Source organism: Macrobrachium nipponense, chromosome 1 (genome assembly GCF_015104395.2).
Source record: "Macrobrachium nipponense isolate FS-2020 chromosome 1, ASM1510439v2, whole genome shotgun sequence".
Taxonomy (NCBI): Eukaryota; Metazoa; Arthropoda; class Malacostraca; order Decapoda; family Palaemonidae; genus Macrobrachium; species Macrobrachium nipponense.
The window spans coordinates 205,270,797-205,288,561 of NC_087200.1; the positions used below are offsets into that span (position 1 = coordinate 205,270,797).

General features: G+C 35.7%; 1 protein-coding gene across 2 annotated transcripts in view; it reads left to right on the forward strand.

Moving 5' to 3' along the window:
• Positions 1 to 16,486, forward strand: part of LOC135220031 (dosage compensation regulator-like) — a 29,724-nt gene extending 13,238 nt beyond the window's left edge. The window contains exons 2-7 of one of the 2 annotated variants that reach the window (XM_064257357.1): positions 8,751 to 8,843; positions 9,075 to 9,247; positions 10,282 to 10,470; positions 10,982 to 11,121; positions 15,391 to 15,438; positions 16,405 to 16,463. In XM_064257357.1, coding sequence (XP_064113427.1) covers positions 8,762 to 8,843; positions 9,075 to 9,247; positions 10,282 to 10,470; positions 10,982 to 11,121; positions 15,391 to 15,409 — 603 coding nt within the window. In that variant the 5' untranslated portion in view covers positions 8,751 to 8,761 and the 3' untranslated portion in view covers positions 15,410 to 15,438; positions 16,405 to 16,463. Of the gene's footprint in view, positions 1 to 8,750; positions 8,844 to 9,074; positions 9,248 to 10,281; positions 10,471 to 10,981; positions 11,122 to 15,390; positions 15,439 to 16,404 lie in introns of both variants that reach the window. The other variant, XM_064257356.1, reaches the window with a different exon arrangement.
• Positions 16,487 to 17,765: the final 1,279 nt, after the last annotated feature.

Here is a 17,765-nt window from a genome sequence, read left to right on the forward strand (position 1 = left end):
GATAGCGCGAGGTCGCGGGAGGGCACGAGGACGAAGCCATGTTCGGGAAGGACAGCAAGAAGCGACTGGGAAGGTCGCATGGCTTCTTGGGTCGGCCTTGGGGTCCGCGCATCGGGGCACACGAGGTCGTCAGCGTTCGTCAGCTGTTTTTTTTGGTCATCTGTTTCGGATGGAACTACTTACCTTGGCGGAGGGATTGTCGGCCCGGACAGAAGGGGTTACGAGGCCTGCCCAACGAATATGCAGACTACTCAAGACCTCTACTCTCCTTTTGAAGTAAGTATTTTCTCCAAAGTTAGAAATTAAGGCCAAATTTTAAGATTTAAACAGAGGGTACTGGAAATGGCGCCCACGGCAGTGGAAATCTCGCCAAAACGCTTTAGAAATTTTTACTTACAACTAAAAATGTTTCGAAGATTGACGCCATCTCGATGTTTACGGAGTCGCTTGTGTCAACAAACTTTCCATTTCCTGTGATAAATCCGCATACCACTTGTACCCACAGACGCTGGGGCACTTTTATCACAACAATCGAAACACGATTTCTCACCAACAAACAAGCCAGGAGTAAACAGCTGTTTTGGTAGAAGATGACAAGAAGCGTGCTCTTAGCTAATTTTTAAATAAGTAGTAAAACATCAATATTTTACATATTTATGATGATTAATTTGAAAATATTCGTTATTGAAAAAGTAACTCGACTCTGACTCAAATTTAAGTAATTATTTTTCTGAATTAGAACGTTCTTTTAAGTTCTGTATTATGACGTCACGACATCTTGACTTTCGTACCTATTGTAAATAATTGCTATACTCAACTGTCATTGCAGAACAGTTTACCAGTTATTCATGCAGATTGTTATCAGCTATACATGTAATTGTTATAATCGTAATGCGCATATAGGGTAAAATATCACAGCAGGCCACCTACAATCAACGCTAGCCACCCTCCGAAAAAGTACATTATAACGCGTCCTGACACCGGAGATGGGCATCAGTCGCGACTTCTTGTTGGTGAAAAATGGAGCTAAAGACCTCTACTCTCCTTTGGAAGTAAGTATTTTCTCCAAAGTTAGAAATTAAGGCCAAATTTTAAGATTTAAACAGAGGGTACTGAAAAGGGTGGCTACGGCAGTGGAATCTCACCAAACACTTTAGAAATTTTACTTACAACTAAAAATGTTTCGAAGATTGACGCTATCTTGATGTTTACGGGAGTCGCTTGTGTCAACAAACTTCCCATTTCATGTGCTAAATCTGCACACCACTTGTACCCATAGACGCTGGGGCACTTTCATCACAACAATCGTAAACCCACCTCTTACCAGCACTTATTCGTACTTATTCAAGGGGACTACGGCATTCTTTGCGGCGTTTTGCGCTCTTCAATTGTTTATCAGTGTTGTCAATTGGTATGTGTTTACCCTCCAAACTAGTATAAGACTTTACACAAAACCGGGGAAATAAGTGAAATTAGCATATCTATTTGTAGTATATATACAGTTAGAGCAATTTTATCATTACTGCATTACTATGACAACTAGAATTCATCGAAAACAGTTTGTAAATGCATTGGCGTATGTGTGACGCTCCACTAGATTGGCAACGATGAGCATTTTTTCCTCACGTCGTCTGCTCGTAAGTATACATCCGAAAACATTGTAATTTTGGGGGGTTAATTTGGTTGCAAAAAGAGGATAATGGACATGAATTAAATAAACATTTGAAGTAGAGTTAAACCTAAATATTGAGTAAGTAAACAATTAAGGGAAACAATAAAGCTTTGCATCTCATAATCAGTGTTGTCGTCTGCTGCTCGTAACTTTGTTTACGGAGTGAGTGCTTAGGAAACACGAACGCAATGTGGTTCGAGTGCACTGTGGAGTGAATTAAGACCAAAATGTGTATAATTACAATCAAATAAGCACTGTGAGTTTCAGTTGTGATGGCAGTAAGGATATAACCACTGATTACAAGGTAAGAATGAATTCAGTTCCACCATAACCCCAGGAATAACAAGTTTCATACTTTCACTAATATAGCAACAAAATGTTGTTTTATTGTGCTGATTACAACTGCAATCTTGAGTAAGATCAACAAACGTTACATACATACGCTAACATGTTCAAATGAGTGCTGGGAAGGCTGGGGAAAGATGGTGGCCGTCACTGATGAGAACCATCCATGCAAAACGTAGCCGCCATATTGGATTTCAAAACTGCCTTGAAAACATATTACGAAGAGCTCACATGCCTGATTTTAGTTCGGTATATTGGGGCTTTCATTATATCACAATATGTTGACGGAAACTTCAGTCTTTTAAATGGTATGCTTAGAGTTGCAATTGTATTCATGTTTCACCAATTAAATATCGAGTGAATAAGACCCGTCCACCGTGATGAGGGTTGGCCTGTCGTGATATTTTACCCTATATCTTTATTATTTACTTTTTGGATATATGAAGATGTTTTACTGCTGGATTATCGCCGTTGTGTGACGCAATCGTTTTCGGTCCATGGGCCTCTGTCTGTTTTCGCACCATAAGAAATTATGGGGCCGAATTTGCAATGACCAGAAAGTCGTTAAAAAAGAGGAAAGTTAGCATTGAGGGGCATATGTTTTGACTGAGAAAAATACAAATTTATTCAATAGCTAGCTTGTAAAAAATACTTGGTTATAAAAACTTGATTGACAACTAAGCAGCATGTCTACTTTGCGTTTCAGAGACAGTGCAAGCACGTTTTTGGGCAATACCTATTTCTGTAACGAACACTCGTTAAAACAGAAACGAGATTTTTGCCTATAGTGCATTACACCCAGTGCCGTAATTTATAAGGGTATCGTGAATCACTAATCGTAAAGAATAACGACACTTGTCCTTGTACCAAGAGACAAAACTCCATTATGCATGAATGGATACGAACACGCGTAATAAAGCTCCACCTACCCTCTCCCCACCCCCTCCCCCCCTCCTTCCCCCCTCCACCACCACCCTTTTCTTCTTTTCGTTCCTCCGTCCTCCTTTCTCTCCGCCTCTCTCTCCTCTCTCTCTCTCGTCTCCGCTCTCTCTCTCTCTCTCTCATCTCTCTCTCTCTCTCTCTCTCTCTCTCTCTCTCTGTTGCCATTCGGTATGTGTTGACCCTCCAAACTGGGTATAAGACTACACACAAAATGTTGAAATTGGTGAAATTAGGCTATGTATTGGAAGTATATATACATAAATATTAAAGCAATTTTATCATTATTGCATTACTATGACAACTAGAATTCATGGCAACAGTTTTTATAAATAATGGAACGGCGTATGTGTGAAGCCTCCACTAATGTGGCAACGACGTGATTTTGCCATTTTAGAAATATCTGTAATTTTTCGGGTAATTTGGTTGCAAAAAAGGGAATATACATGAATTAAATCAAAATTTTTAAATAACAAAGTAAATTTAAACTAAATAACGAGTAAAGTAAACAGTTTAGGGAATAAAACTTTGCAGTTTCGTCGTCTGTCGTCGTCTGCTGTTCGTAATTGTGTTTATGGCGCGCGCGCTTAGAAACCAGGAACAGCAACGGGTTTAAAGTGCAATGTGGAGTGAACTGAGACAAAATGTGTATAATAACAATCAAATAAGCACTGTGGAGTTTCAGTTGTGATGGCAGTAAGGATAAAAACCGCCGATTACAAGGTAAGAATGATTTCAGTTCAAACCATAACCCCGGGAATAACAAGTTTCATACTTTCACTAATATAGGCAACAAAATGTTGTTTTATTGTGCTGATTACAACTGCAATCTTGAGTAAGATCAATAAACGTTACATATATACGCTAACATTGTTCAAATGAGTGCTGGGAAGGCTGGGGAAAGATGGTCGGCCGTCACTGATGAGAACCGTCCATGCAAAACGTAGCCGCCATATTGGATTTCAAAACTGCCTTGAAAACATATTTTGACGAAGAGCTCACATGCTTATTTTAGTTCGTATGGGGCTTTCATATATCACATTATGTTGACGAAACTTCAGTCTTTTAAATGGTATGCTTAGAGTTGCAATTGTATTCTTGTTTCACCAATTAAATATCGAGTGAATAAGACCCGTCCACCGTGATGAGGGTTGGCCTGCCGTGATGTTCTACCCTATTAGTGAAAGTATGAAACTTGTTCTTCCCGGGGTCATGGTTTGAACTCAATTCATTTTTACCTTGTAATCGGTGGTTTTATCCTTACTGCCATCACAACTGAAACTCCACAGTGCTTATTTGATTGTCCTTATACACATTTTGGTCTTAATTCACTCCACATTGCACTTGATCCATGTTGCTGTTCCTGGTTCCGAAGTACTCACTCCGCAAACACAGTTACGAGCAGCAGACGACAACACTGATTATGGGTGCAAAGCTTTATTCCCTTAATTGTTTACTTTACTCACCATTTAGTTTAACTTTACTTTGTTACTTCAAGATTTTTATTTAATTCATGTCTATTATTCCTTTCTTGCAACCAAATCTAACACTGAAAAATTACAAATATTTCGGACATATACTTACGAGCAGTTGATGCGAGGAAAAATGACTCGTCGTTGCCAATCTAGTGGAGCGTCACACATACGCCGATGCATTTACAAACCGTTTCCATGAATTCTAGTTGTCATAGTAATGCAGTAATGATAAAATTGCTGTAAAATGTATAGTATATAGTACAAATAGATACGCTAAAGGTCGGGTGTACGAGTGTTGTGATGAAAGTGCCCCAGCATCTATGGGTACAAGTGGTATGCAGATTTAGCACAGGAAAGGGGAAGTTTATTGACACAAGCAACTCTGCAAACATCAACATGGCGTCAATCTTCTAAGTAAAAATTTTGAAAGTTGGTGGCGAGGGCACTGCGTTGGCCACCCTTTTCATAACCCTCTGTTTAAATCTTAAAATATGGCGAGAGAAAATAATTACATCGAAAGGAGAGTAGAGGTCTTAAGCTCCTTCTCTCACCAACAACAACTCGTGACTGATGACCATCAATGGTGTCAGGACGCGTTAAAAGTACTTTTTGGGAGGGTGGCCAGTCCATGCGGTGTTTTACCCTACACTGTTTACGAGTTGCAAAGCTTTATTCCCTGAATTGTTTACTTTATTCATTATTTTGTTTAACTTTACTTTGTTACTTCAAAATGTTTATTTAATTCATGTCTATTATCCCTTTCTTGTAACCAAATTAACCCTGAAAAATTACATTTATTTCTGAAGTACGAGCAGACAACAGCAAAAAAAATCATCGTTGCCAATCTAGTGGAGCTTCACACATACGCTGATGCATTTACAAACTGTTTCCATGAATTCTAGTTGTCATAGTAATGCAGTAATGATAAAATTGCTGTAATATGTATATGTACTACAAATAGATATGCTAATTTCACTTATTTGCCCGATTTTTTTTGAGTGTTGTACCCAGTTTGGAGGGTAAACACATACCAATTGACAACACTGATAAACAATTGAAGAGCGCATAACGTCACAAAGAATGCCGTAGTTCCCTTAGATAAGTACTGGTTAGAGGTCGAGTTTACGATTGTTGTGATGAAAGTGCCCCAGTGTCTATGGGTACAAGTGGTGTGCGGATTTAGCTCGGGAAATGGGAAGTTTGTTGACATGAGCGACTCCGCAAACATCGAGATGGCATCAATCTTCTAAAGTTTTTTAATCGTAAGTAAACATTTCAAAAGCGTTTTGGGGTTGTGTGCACTGTGTTGGCCACACTTTTCATTACCCCCTGTTTAAATCTTAAAATATGGTCTTAATTTCTAACTTTGGGGAAAATACTTACTTCGAAAGGAGAGCAGAGGTCTTGAGCTCCTGTTATCACCACCAACAACTCATGACTGATGACCATCTCCGGTGTCAGGACGTGTTAGTGCTTTTTCGGAGGGTGGCCAAAACCGCAGTAGTTGGTGAGTTGGCCAGTCTACTCTGTTGTTTACCCTAGTATAAAACCGCCATACAAACTAAAATAAGCATGCGAGGTCTTCGTAAAATATGTTTACAAGGCAGTTTTTTAATCCAATATGGCGTGGCATGGTTGTGAAAGCCGAGCTCTGTTTTATCCTTACTACCATCACAACTGAAACTACTGCTTATTTGATTGTAATTTTACACATTTCGTTCTTAATTCACTCCAAATTCCACTTTAAATATATGAGTGTGTGTTGAATCATTTTCAGCCTTATTATAGACAGGGTGTCCATAAAGTCTCAGTACCATTACAAGTATTTATTACTCAGAAACCATATAACAGTAATGCAGTTTTTTTTTTTTTTTTTTTTTTTTTTTAGATTGAAGTAGTACTCTGAATGTAAACTTGAGGAAATGTAGAACATTCTACTATAAACTGCATTACTCTGTTATATGGTTTCTGAGCAATAAATACTTGTAATGGTACTGGGACTCTATGGACACCCTGTACATCTGGCTGCCAAATGCACTAGCAAGCAGACTACAGATTAATGAATTTATTTTTTTTATTTTTTACCACTTTCCATTCATTTATGTCTTTATTACTAATTTGACTTTCTTTAAAATTTTTGATAATTGTATGGCTGAAATAAATGTAACCTTTAATGTTTGTGTGCTAGGAAAGGCAAATGATCGTTGCCAATTTACTGGAACTTGACACTCAGATGCCTTTACAAACTTTCCATGAATTGTGTATGTCATAGTAATGCAATAATGATAAAATTGCTCTAATATTTACGTATATATATTACAAATAGATACTACGCTAAATTCACTTATTTCCACGGTTTTGTGTAAGTCTTATCCCAAATTTGGAAGGTAAACACATACCAATTGGCAACTGTGAATAGTTAAGCGCGAACCACCCAGCATAGCTAATGTTCACAGCTAATCTGATGAGATTTTTGTTACAAATCTGGTTACTTTTATAGCAACATTGTTTTCAAATGAATGATTGTGAATACGTAATGAATAGGTATATGAAATTCATAACCTTATTCTGGTGTTTAACAAATTATTTAAATGTTATCTAGCGCACACTTCTTCCCGAACAATCGCCATATTTACTGGTCCGCAAGCGTAAACCATCGTCGTTTAAAATTTTTGTGAAGAAAGTGTCCCAGCATCTATGGGTACAATTGGTGTGCGAATTTAGCACAGGGTGTTTCAAGTAAACATTTTGAAAGCGTCATGGAGGTGAATTAGCACTGCGCATGGCTAGACTTTCATTAACTTCTGTTTAATCGGAAATTGTGGCCTTAATTTCTAACTTAGGAGAAAACATTTTGAGAGGAAAGTAGAGGTCGCGAGTTGTTGCTTCCACTGGAGGTTGGCTTATGACTGACGTCTAATCCAGGATACTGGAAGTGCTGAAGTTATTTTTTGGGAAAGTGACCGCGCAACCGTACTCGTGTCCGCCTGGCCACACAGCGGTGCTTTACCTTATTAGGTAGTTTCATACCTTTCTACTCTCGATTAACCTTTCAGCGCTGAATGATCTCATAGGTCCCATTGCTTGTGTAGACCATTTCTTAGGGTCATCACTACAGGACAATTAAGATTTTCACACCCAAATTCAAATAGCTTTTATGGACAACCAGAGCCTGTTGAGCTCAATGAAATTGAGCTACAAATCTTCCAGTTGAATGTACCTCCTTAAATGAAAAATTTCTTGTTTTCTGTGGCAGACAAGAATTCTCCTTTTGATATTAGTGTAAAGATGATAATTTAAACACTCAATAATATTTGAATTTCTATAATTATCACTACACCAGAGTTCATTTGGCTTGAATTCAAGCATACCTTTCTTGAAAAGCTGACATTAGGAATCCCTCTCCAAATTTACCTTAAACTTTGATGAGATGAACTCACCAACAAAGACTCCAATAGGTGAATACAAGGACAAGAGTACCAGACTGGTGTGAATTTACAGCCAGGGTAAAATAACAAAACATTTGAACAGACATACAACTTGACCTAACGTGAGCAAGGGGACCTTGCCCTGACCATTCCAACTAGGATAGCTATTAGAAGTCTTCAGGTTGATATATCAAGTGAAAAGGCATTATAAAAAAAAAAAAAAATAAAAAAAAATTACAACTACAGTGGACTCCCCATATTCGTGGGGGATGCGCACCTCCCCCCCATGCGAATAGCTAGAATCCGCTAATATTTGAAACCCCCCATAAAAAATCTTAAAACTATTTTGTTAGTTCAAACTCAAGGAGAACTCACCTGGTTTTTTTTAAATAGTTTCATCACAAAGTGCATTTAATGATGAAATTGATATGAAAATTTAGTCATTTGTAGATATTTTTCATGGAGAAACTCGACGAACATGTGAAATTCGGAGTCTACAAATAATGAGGTTTGACTGTACAATATTTTTCCTTTAAGGAGCTAGAGATCTCATGGAAACATGAAATTGTCCAAGTATTCTTAGGGCCATACAACACAACTTGTAAGTCATGGACTTCCAGAGATTGGGTTCCCCTGAATCTCGGGAAAGATGGGACACTGCTGTGGTCATATGTAAGACACTACTTAGTTTTGATGATTGATTAAATAGTTTGCTGTTTTTATTTATTCTATGTGACCATAACAAAAAGTTCATTCATTTATGGTGCTGCACAAGTTATCTGTGCTTTGGTAGATAGTGCAGGAAAATTTTTGAATAAACCAAAAAGATGATAACACTAAACTCTAAGCTAAATGTATTTTAATTTCATGTTTTATTTTCTAATTTTACAGACTGTGACAGGATGACCGAAAATGTAAAGCAGTGGCTGTATGCCTACTGTGGAAAGAAAAAAATTAACCCAGTGTATGATATCAGAAACTCTGGTAAGTGAATTAACCTGCCTAGGTATATGTATTTAAGTAAAATGCTTAGAATGTCAGTTATCAGAATTGTTTTATGGGCATAACCCAATTATCTTGTTAATAAAAAGTGATTAGATACAGCAACGATCTATTTTGCTATTGCTGTCACATACAAGAAAGTGGACATTTTCAGTGTAATTTATGAACGAAACAGGTTATGAGTTCTTAACCGAGATGAATTTTACATTTCAGGACCAAAGCATCGCCAAAGATTTTTGTGTGAAGTTCGTGTCCCCGGATACTCTTATGTGGGTGTTGGTAATTCAACAACAAAGAAAGATGCTGGAGAAAATGCTGCCAAGGATTTTGTTCAGTACCTCATTCGACAGGGTGAGGTTGCAGCAGAAGAGGTTCCTGACATGAAGGTGAGCAGTCCTCCAAAATGTTTCAAGTTGAAGGCACTCTTTGGGTAAAGGGTGTTTTAAGGGAAGGTTTCTGTACAATCTATGCATTTAGGTATATCACTCCTGGATTCAACTTAGTTTGTATTTGCTGTAACATAGTGTATTACATTTGCATTTGATTTTGATGTGGTGTTGGTCGTCTGTCATCACTTCACAACGTATTCCCAGCGCATGGTCTTGAGCCTAAATTCTATGTTATTCTTTTCTATTCCAGTCATGATGTATTGAATCTTTGTTCTTGTTAAATTTACGTAAATAATTGGGGAATAGTGCTGTCAGTTCACGATGAACTGCACTTTTGGCATTAAGGTTCTTTGCAGCATCCCATCAGCCCCTAGCTGCGACCCTTTCCATTCATATTATTTGTCTTCCATCATGCTTTCCACTCTGTAAACAGTTGTTTCAAAGTGCAACTTCAAAGGTTTTTTCCCTGTTACACCTTTAAACCTCTTTTACACACTTTTCCTTTCAGCACTGAATGACATCACAAGTCCCAGCGGTTGGCCTTTAGTTTGTTAGCTGTGAAAAATACGAATTGATTAAAAATGTGTCAAATTTCTTGCCATTCCACTATATATATAATTACTGTACAAATTGTAACTAGAGCATGTCCTCTCATATGCAATGGTAATGGTATTGTAAAAATTACAGTAATCATAGATCTTTAAGTTTTTTGTGGAATAGATTTAACAGCATCTGTGTGCTAAATTTCCTATTTTATTTTCATTAAAATAATTGTTTTATGTTTGAGGTACTAGTTGTTACCTTTTGGTATGCATCCCTTTATTTGTGTAACTTATGCAAGTGTTGCCATAATAAATCATTGGATCAGTTTAATTTTGCAATTGTATTTCATCTTTTTCTTTTCTTGTCCCTTTGTCATTTAGGAAAGTCTTTATTTGTACAGCCAGATATACACTTGCACATTTATAATTTGTGGAAATGAGGTTGTCTTTCTTTCAGTTTGTTTCCATAGACTTAAATTTGTATTGCAGGGTCCTGATAAATCCATTCAAGCTGCAGATAGCAATGCTGGCAATGCTGAGTGGCAGCCAAGTGCTCCAATGAAACCAGTTCCTGGACTTCGTGAAGAGGGAAATGTTTACAGACCGATACAGCATGAAGGGAGAGAGAAACCCCTGACGTACATGGATAGAGTTGAGGAGAGGAGAGCTATTGAGGATGTAAGTGTTTGAGATTTCTCTGCTTCATTTATCAGTGAAGTGTATAAAATTCATTCTCGTAGGGGGTTGGCACTATCACTATACCTCAGACAGTACACTGTAGGCATTATTTACAGGTTCTTTGCAGTGTCCCTTTTGCTCCTAGTTACAACCCCTTTCATTCATTTTACTTTACCTCCATTCATATTCTCTTTCTTCCCTCTTATTTTCCATACTCCTAACAATTGTTTCATAGTGTAATTGCTTTGAGGTTTTCCTCCCATTACACCTTTGAAACCTTTTACTCTCAATTTTCTTTTCAGTGCTGAATGACCTCATAGGTCCCAGTGCCTGGCTTTTGGCCTAAAACTTTTAAATCCCATCCTATCCTTTAAAATTCCTGTCCGTTCTTACAAAATTGATTGAAGTATATATAAATTTTTACTTAAAAATCCTCCTATCCCGGGAAAGTGCAGTAGTGTTTTTCATGAAGATTGCAAAGTGCACTGACATTTATATTTTCTCCCTACAGGCTGAGGAATGTGATATGACTGCCAATATCCATGGCAACTGGACTGTGGAAAATGCAAAATCACGTCTGCATATGTTCATGCAAACCAGCAAGATAAGTGCAGACTACAAATACAAAGCAATTGGCCCTGATCACAACAGGTATGTTGTATATTGTGTTAATTAGTATGTTGATCCCATACTAAATTATTAATATTGGTCTCTTACATTAAGCACATAAAACAAGGCAGGTCAGAATATTCAGTTGTAAATCTTTCAGTAATTCAAATTTCCTATTTTGTAAATTTTGTGAAACTTGGAGATGTTTCTTAAAGTATATTGTGGAAAATAACATGCCTTTTAAACATATGATTATAGAAATTAGTTAAGATTCATCCAGCATATGTAATTTTACATATGAAGATGGAATAATGTAGCAGGTTATGAATTTTTATAGGTTTACCAGTTTTGTTGCACTGATGTTTATGCTTATCTACGCACCAGCGTATGAACCAAGATAACTTGTTCATTTTGGTAGTTTTTTGTATTGACTTTAAGGGGATTTGTCCCTCAAATATAGGAGACTTGTCAGAAGTACTCTTGAAATGTTAGGAAATACATTCACTAAACATGCAAGTGAATCAAATTATACCAAACTATTGAGCACAAAGAGAATTTGTTTTCCATGTGTGAACTTGATATTTAGGAAAAAGTACCTCAAATTAGGGAGAAAGAGGTGAGATTGAGAATATTTACAAGCATAGAAAATTCTTTTGTAAAGGACCCAGTAATTCAGCTTTGGCTGCATCCACCTAATCGAACTTTGTTCAATGTGAGACATGAAAGCAGAGAAACAGAGGGAAAAGTTCTACTTTGCCTGCTGTTTCTGCATTTCTGACGTCACATTGAACAAAGTTCAATCGTGTAGATACAGCCTACATGACCCTTACATGAATTTAAGTTCCCCTTCCCTTTCCCATCCATTTATTTAAAGATATAAAACAAATTAAAGGCAGTGTTTGGACCTAATTTAACTGTATTCAGAATCTGGACAGGCCTCTTGTTGCACCTAGCTACCATCATGAGCAATTCCCAAAAGACTGTAATTCATTAACAAACTGGAAGTAGAAAAAACCATTTGCAGATATTCTACGAATTTGTTGGCACCGCACTTCATTTCAGGTCATTCTTTGGAAATTGCTTAAAATATGTTCATATTTTGAAAAACTAGAATTTAAAATAGTCTTCAAGTATACAATAAACTGAAGGGCAAAAATTTCCTAATCCTCCAATTTTATATATTCATATTCATATTTCTAAACAGTTCTCCAATCTCTTGTACCTTGAAATTCAAAAACGAGCTTAACTGTACATATTTACACTTCTTTAGTGGAGGGGGATTTGCCTGGATGATCTTGAATATTAGATGTTGCTAATGTAGAAAGCAGTCATGTTAGATATGATTTATGATTAGAATAAAAGGTTCATGGTCAAGTTTGAATTGTACCTGGACTGTATTAGCTTTGCTGGAAAGGAAGGTGTCTGAGTTTATATAATGAGATCTCCATTTACATAGCTAACCTGCGCTTAAATGTATAGTGATAGATTTTTGGGATGTGGTGGAACAGAGTTCAAAAGGTAACGGCAGTGAGCATAAATGCTGATGCTTTGGTAGTCTCATTTAGGTTATGGTGCAGAATGGTGATAAACTGTAAATACCTACCACATGCAAGGTTGTGGAATTGAAAACAAAGGTTTGGTTTAAACAAAACAAAAAAAAATTGCAATTTGTTTGCTATCTGTTGGTTTTGAATACTGTATATTACCACGTATAAGACCAACTTTAAATCCTAAAATTCACCCCTAAAAATTGGGAATCAAACCTTGAATTCTAAGTGGTGTTTATAGGTATGCTAGCCTAGGCCTTGGTGGGCTAACCACTGACATACTTGAAAAGTTTCACATTATGATATAAACTAGTAGTTAAGATGATAAAACATTATTACCTTATAATATAGTACTGGCATATTCGAGAAGTAATTCCATATCAATGAAATCAGCTTCTCTGTATGCGAATCCAGCTGAGAAAATGTAAACATCGAATTATGGTTGCGCTCACAGAAACGTGTATCTGTCGGTAACCTTTCGTAAATTTTAATGGTAAGTGTAAGTAATAACATTTAGGATAATTTACTGTTAATTTTTCATTGAAAATTCATTATCATTTTGGTGAAATAACACAATTTTGGATTACATACAAATGTTTAGAACAATTCAGTCATGAATAATTATGTATAGTAATTATTTATTGTATATTAGACTCTAACCTCTTTGCCTCCATCTCTTTATCCCATCTTCTAGTTAAATAAGTGAAAAAAGTAAAAGAGAATGATAAAAGTATTGTTAATAACGCTATACTTGTGAAAACACATACAGCCATAAACAACCAAATGAAAAACGGCTGTTTTGCTGTGAACAACCGAATCTGATAACAGCTGTTTTCATCATTGATTTTGAAGAAAGTAATTTCTAAGTGTTTTTAACCTCTTTCATGTGCCAGAACTTGTAATATCCATACACAAAATAAAAGCCTGAGGTATGCTTTGCCTTACCAAATAAAGGACACTGAAATAGAAAAGCTACCCTTACAGGTTCTTACATTGTAGATTCTGAATTAAGAACTGGTAATTGCTCTCACATATGTTGCATCAGTAAATTAATACTTTAGTTGCCATTCTTTGTGAAAATTAAATTTCTTTACTTCAGTCTGCAAATTAAATTTCTTTACTTCAGTCTGCATTTTCAACTAGACTTGCTTCTGCCACCATAGAAGTGTCGTTTTAATTGAGTTGGTTGAAACAATGTAGCAAACTAGTAGTATGATTTTGTACATAAAACATTCAATAAATAAAATTTTACATGAGTAACGTAAATTGTTGTTTAAATGGTTTAGGCAAGCTGCCATGCTGTACTTTTGAAAAGATAATATATTCTAGTTCAGACCAAGTACTGAGTGGTTGCATTTTATAGAAAAAAAAAAATGGTTGAGACACTGATGTAAATTGACACTAGAACTTAAATTTGTAAACTGCCTTTAAGCAAGTGAGCATTGAGGAGATATCCCCCGTCCCTTCCCAACTGTTGCTTGGGTTGAGTTCTTGTGTCTTCAAGGGTTTGTTTTAAATCTGATTAATAAGTAGTTATGCATTACACTAAATCAAGCTTGAACACTGTTTTTGACATATACAAACCAGTACATCCAGTACTAGCTGGTTACCAGAAAAGTTTTACAAAACCCTTGAAATTAGCTACAGTGAGTTGAAGGTGCCTTGTCAGTTATAGATATGAGATTAATGTCAATGGGGTTTTGTCTGTATGTTGTTAATTTATTTTCAGGCTCTTGAAGATTCCTTTGCTTTGTCATCATGAATATTAAGTGGTTAATAAGCAAATTATCTTATATTTTTGTATAAAATAAAGTTTATATTTCTTGAAGTGTTAAGGTTGGGTTAATGAGACTGCCAGAAATTTAGAACCATTACCTTTGGCATGAAAGGAACTAAAAATTTGTTTTATAGATGCATAGTGGAAAACATTGCTTCAACCAAGTATTTCCCAAAACTCCATTACTGGATGGTGTAAATGCAGAAGTTGCTTATTCGTGATGTTGCAAAATATTGAAGTGGGTGTTTAATGAATTTTTGAAGTCTTGAGATTTTTTTTTTTTTTTTTCCTTTCAGGGTACCACATGTATATTGTACATGGATAGATTTTTCCCTCTCCAGAGTAGTTAAAAAAAACATTGAATGACAAGTTTTTGTATATTTTGAAATGTTTACATTTTGGGAAAGGATTACAGATCACTGAAATTTTTACTGTTGCCTTGAAAACAAATTTTTACAGCTATTATTAGTACTGGAAATAAGGAAAAAATATTTCATAAATTTTGCCAGGCTTTTTGTATTTATTATGGTGTGCAAATGAAGAGCCAGGTATCATAGTAGAATCATATTGAACTGGGTTTTTTATGTTTCGACTTTGGTACCTGTAAAGACAAACTTTCAATCCATAGAGCCTTGGAAACCTGGTATTTTGAACAGGTTTTAAAGGCATCATTGTATCATTTGCTAGCCTTTATCTTGTCAGTGGTAAAGCTGGCAAAGAAAATGTAGTCTTTGAGGATGTGCCTGAAAGGAACCCTGTTCAAAGAAAACTGAGATGCACTACTTGTTGGACCCAGGTTTTTCTTCCTGGGTTTAACTTGTTAGTGGTTATTCCAGCTAGAAGACACCAGAATAAACCCGTGACTGGTTTTATCTCGGTGGTATCAAGGTCTTTCACTGCATTTGTCGTCTTATGTTGGAACAGCTTACCATTGCTCTAGAAGTTCTAGCTGGAATAAAGCAAGATCCTGAACAGTGTTCCTTACAGGCTTCTTCAGGGTGGGTGATCGGCAGTTTGAGCCCAGTGTATCACAAGGTTAGTGCAACAGAGAAAATCAAAAAGTTTAACCTTACTTGTTTGTCCTAAATTGAGTGAAGGCCTAATTACTAAATCAGTGAAATATCAGTTTTAAATTTCCTTTTTGAATTGCAGTTTTGTAACTAATAATAGATTTCTTGATATCCGTAACAAAACACTTTTGTTTATTGTCAATATTGCATGGTGCCAGTAAGACCCATTTTCCTCCATTCTTGTATGCAAGCTTTGTCTAACATTGATGGATATTTGTAGGCTTTATTATGTAATGCTGTTGTATTTTGTCTTGATTTAGTGCTCTGTATTATACATTTCATCATAGAACTCCTCTATTTTGTTTAGTAGTGCCTTCGGGGGAGCATGACTCAGTAATGTGAGAGAAATTGCTTATTTTGTACTCTCTAACATGTCATATTACTGATAGTATTTTTGAATATTTTTTATCACTTATGTTATAAGTTGGCTTGTGTCATTGTTTCAGTCAGTATTTGGGAATTACCAAAAAACAAATCATGAAGTACTGCAGTTGATTTTCTAGGTAATTTGTTTGATAGAATTGTCATTACATTTTAATAACCATTTCTCTTTGGCTGTACCTTTAATATCTGTTACTAATTTTGTGAAGAGGTCTTACTGGTGCTGTTGCCATTTGGTCAAAAAAAAATCAATCTTTATGCAGGTTGCTGACAAGGTGATAAGGCAGTTGCTGAAATTTTAACTTATGGCCTGTTTACTTGTCTGAAAACCTTACTACTAAAGAATTAATTGCAGCCAAGGGCCACACTCATTCTATATATCCCCTTGAAGAATTTAATTTTAAAATTAAGAAAATTAATAATTTGTAACGGTTAAGTCATGGCAATATATGGCAGTTTAAATTGTATTTTCCCAAATTTACCTTTCTTTATAGGAGTTCATCACCTTTACTGGTATCAAGTCAAAATACTGACATTATTTTCTCAACAGGAGTTTTGTTGCTGAGATGCAGTTTTATGTAAAGGACTTAGGAAGAGGTAAGTGCTGTACCATTTAAACTAGCTGTGGAGCTTGTGAAAAGCATAGTTTCTGGGTTAGATTTTATTGTGAAATGATTTAAATTCTCATATAATCATCAAACTTGGATTTTTAAAATTAAGTTGTTGAATAGGCTTTTTCTCAGGGTTAAGTGAAAGATCTCATAACAAGAATTGTATTATGTATAAGGCCATAGATTTTACCGTTATTTTTATTATTTCTATTGTTATCACCTTATCACCCCTTCTGCAAAGTTCAAAGCAGAACAAAGGCACCTTGTTAAAAGACAATGAAACTAGACAAGTGTCCAAAACAAACAAGAACAGGAAAATTGGACGAGACCCAACCTTGTTTTATTTGGATTCCCTTTGTGGGAATGAAAAATATTTGATGTTACCAATAAATATCATATCAAAAAAAATATTACATTTGTGTATCAACTAGATGTCCAACAAAAGAAATGTTTAAACAGATTAAGGAAAAGAAATGGGGTAGTACTGTTTCCAAAGATCAGCATGCAGTACTATCTGGTAATCAGAACTATACACGGTAACTGTCAAACAAAATATGACCATAAATATTGGCTAATCTAAAGTTACTATACCATACAGAAAATTGAAGAGTGAAATAAAAAAAAACCATCTTGGTCTTTATTTGATTTGATAACTTGAAAGAATATGAAATTATGACATCCCCAGGAAGAAAATGAAAAGTATATTTAAAATTGGCTGAAATTCAATTTGGTGGACAAAGTCATCCTCTGATAGTTGTTCTAATCATATTCATGTAAAAAAATTTAAGTAAATATTGGCATACAAAAGTGTAATAGTGATACCAACATGTGCGTACTGCAGATCTAGCAATCTTGCAACATGGTATTGTGAAACACCATTTGTGTTCCATTTAGTCAACTATCATTGTAGGTAAAAAAAAATGTATGTATTTTATATATACAATATCAGGCTAAAAATATTACATGGTAGGTTAGCTATGTCCATGGGAGAGGGGCAATATTGGAACTGAGTAAAGGGGTTTTATTGATCCATACAGAAAATTTACATGTAAAATAATAACAGCAAAGCAATCAACCAGTAATCCTAGGAAAAATAATGCACAAGTTTTAGAACAAAAAAAAAATCATGAAAACAAAAGTTTCCATTCCTTACACCCTGGGAGTTCTACAAACCAGAGAAAATTTAAGTTGGATTTAGAAGAAAATAGTAATAAGACTCAATAAAGGTCCCTTGATATTGCTTCACCAACAGAAACAAAAACAAATCAATACTGAAACCAATTATGCAAGTAATTATTAT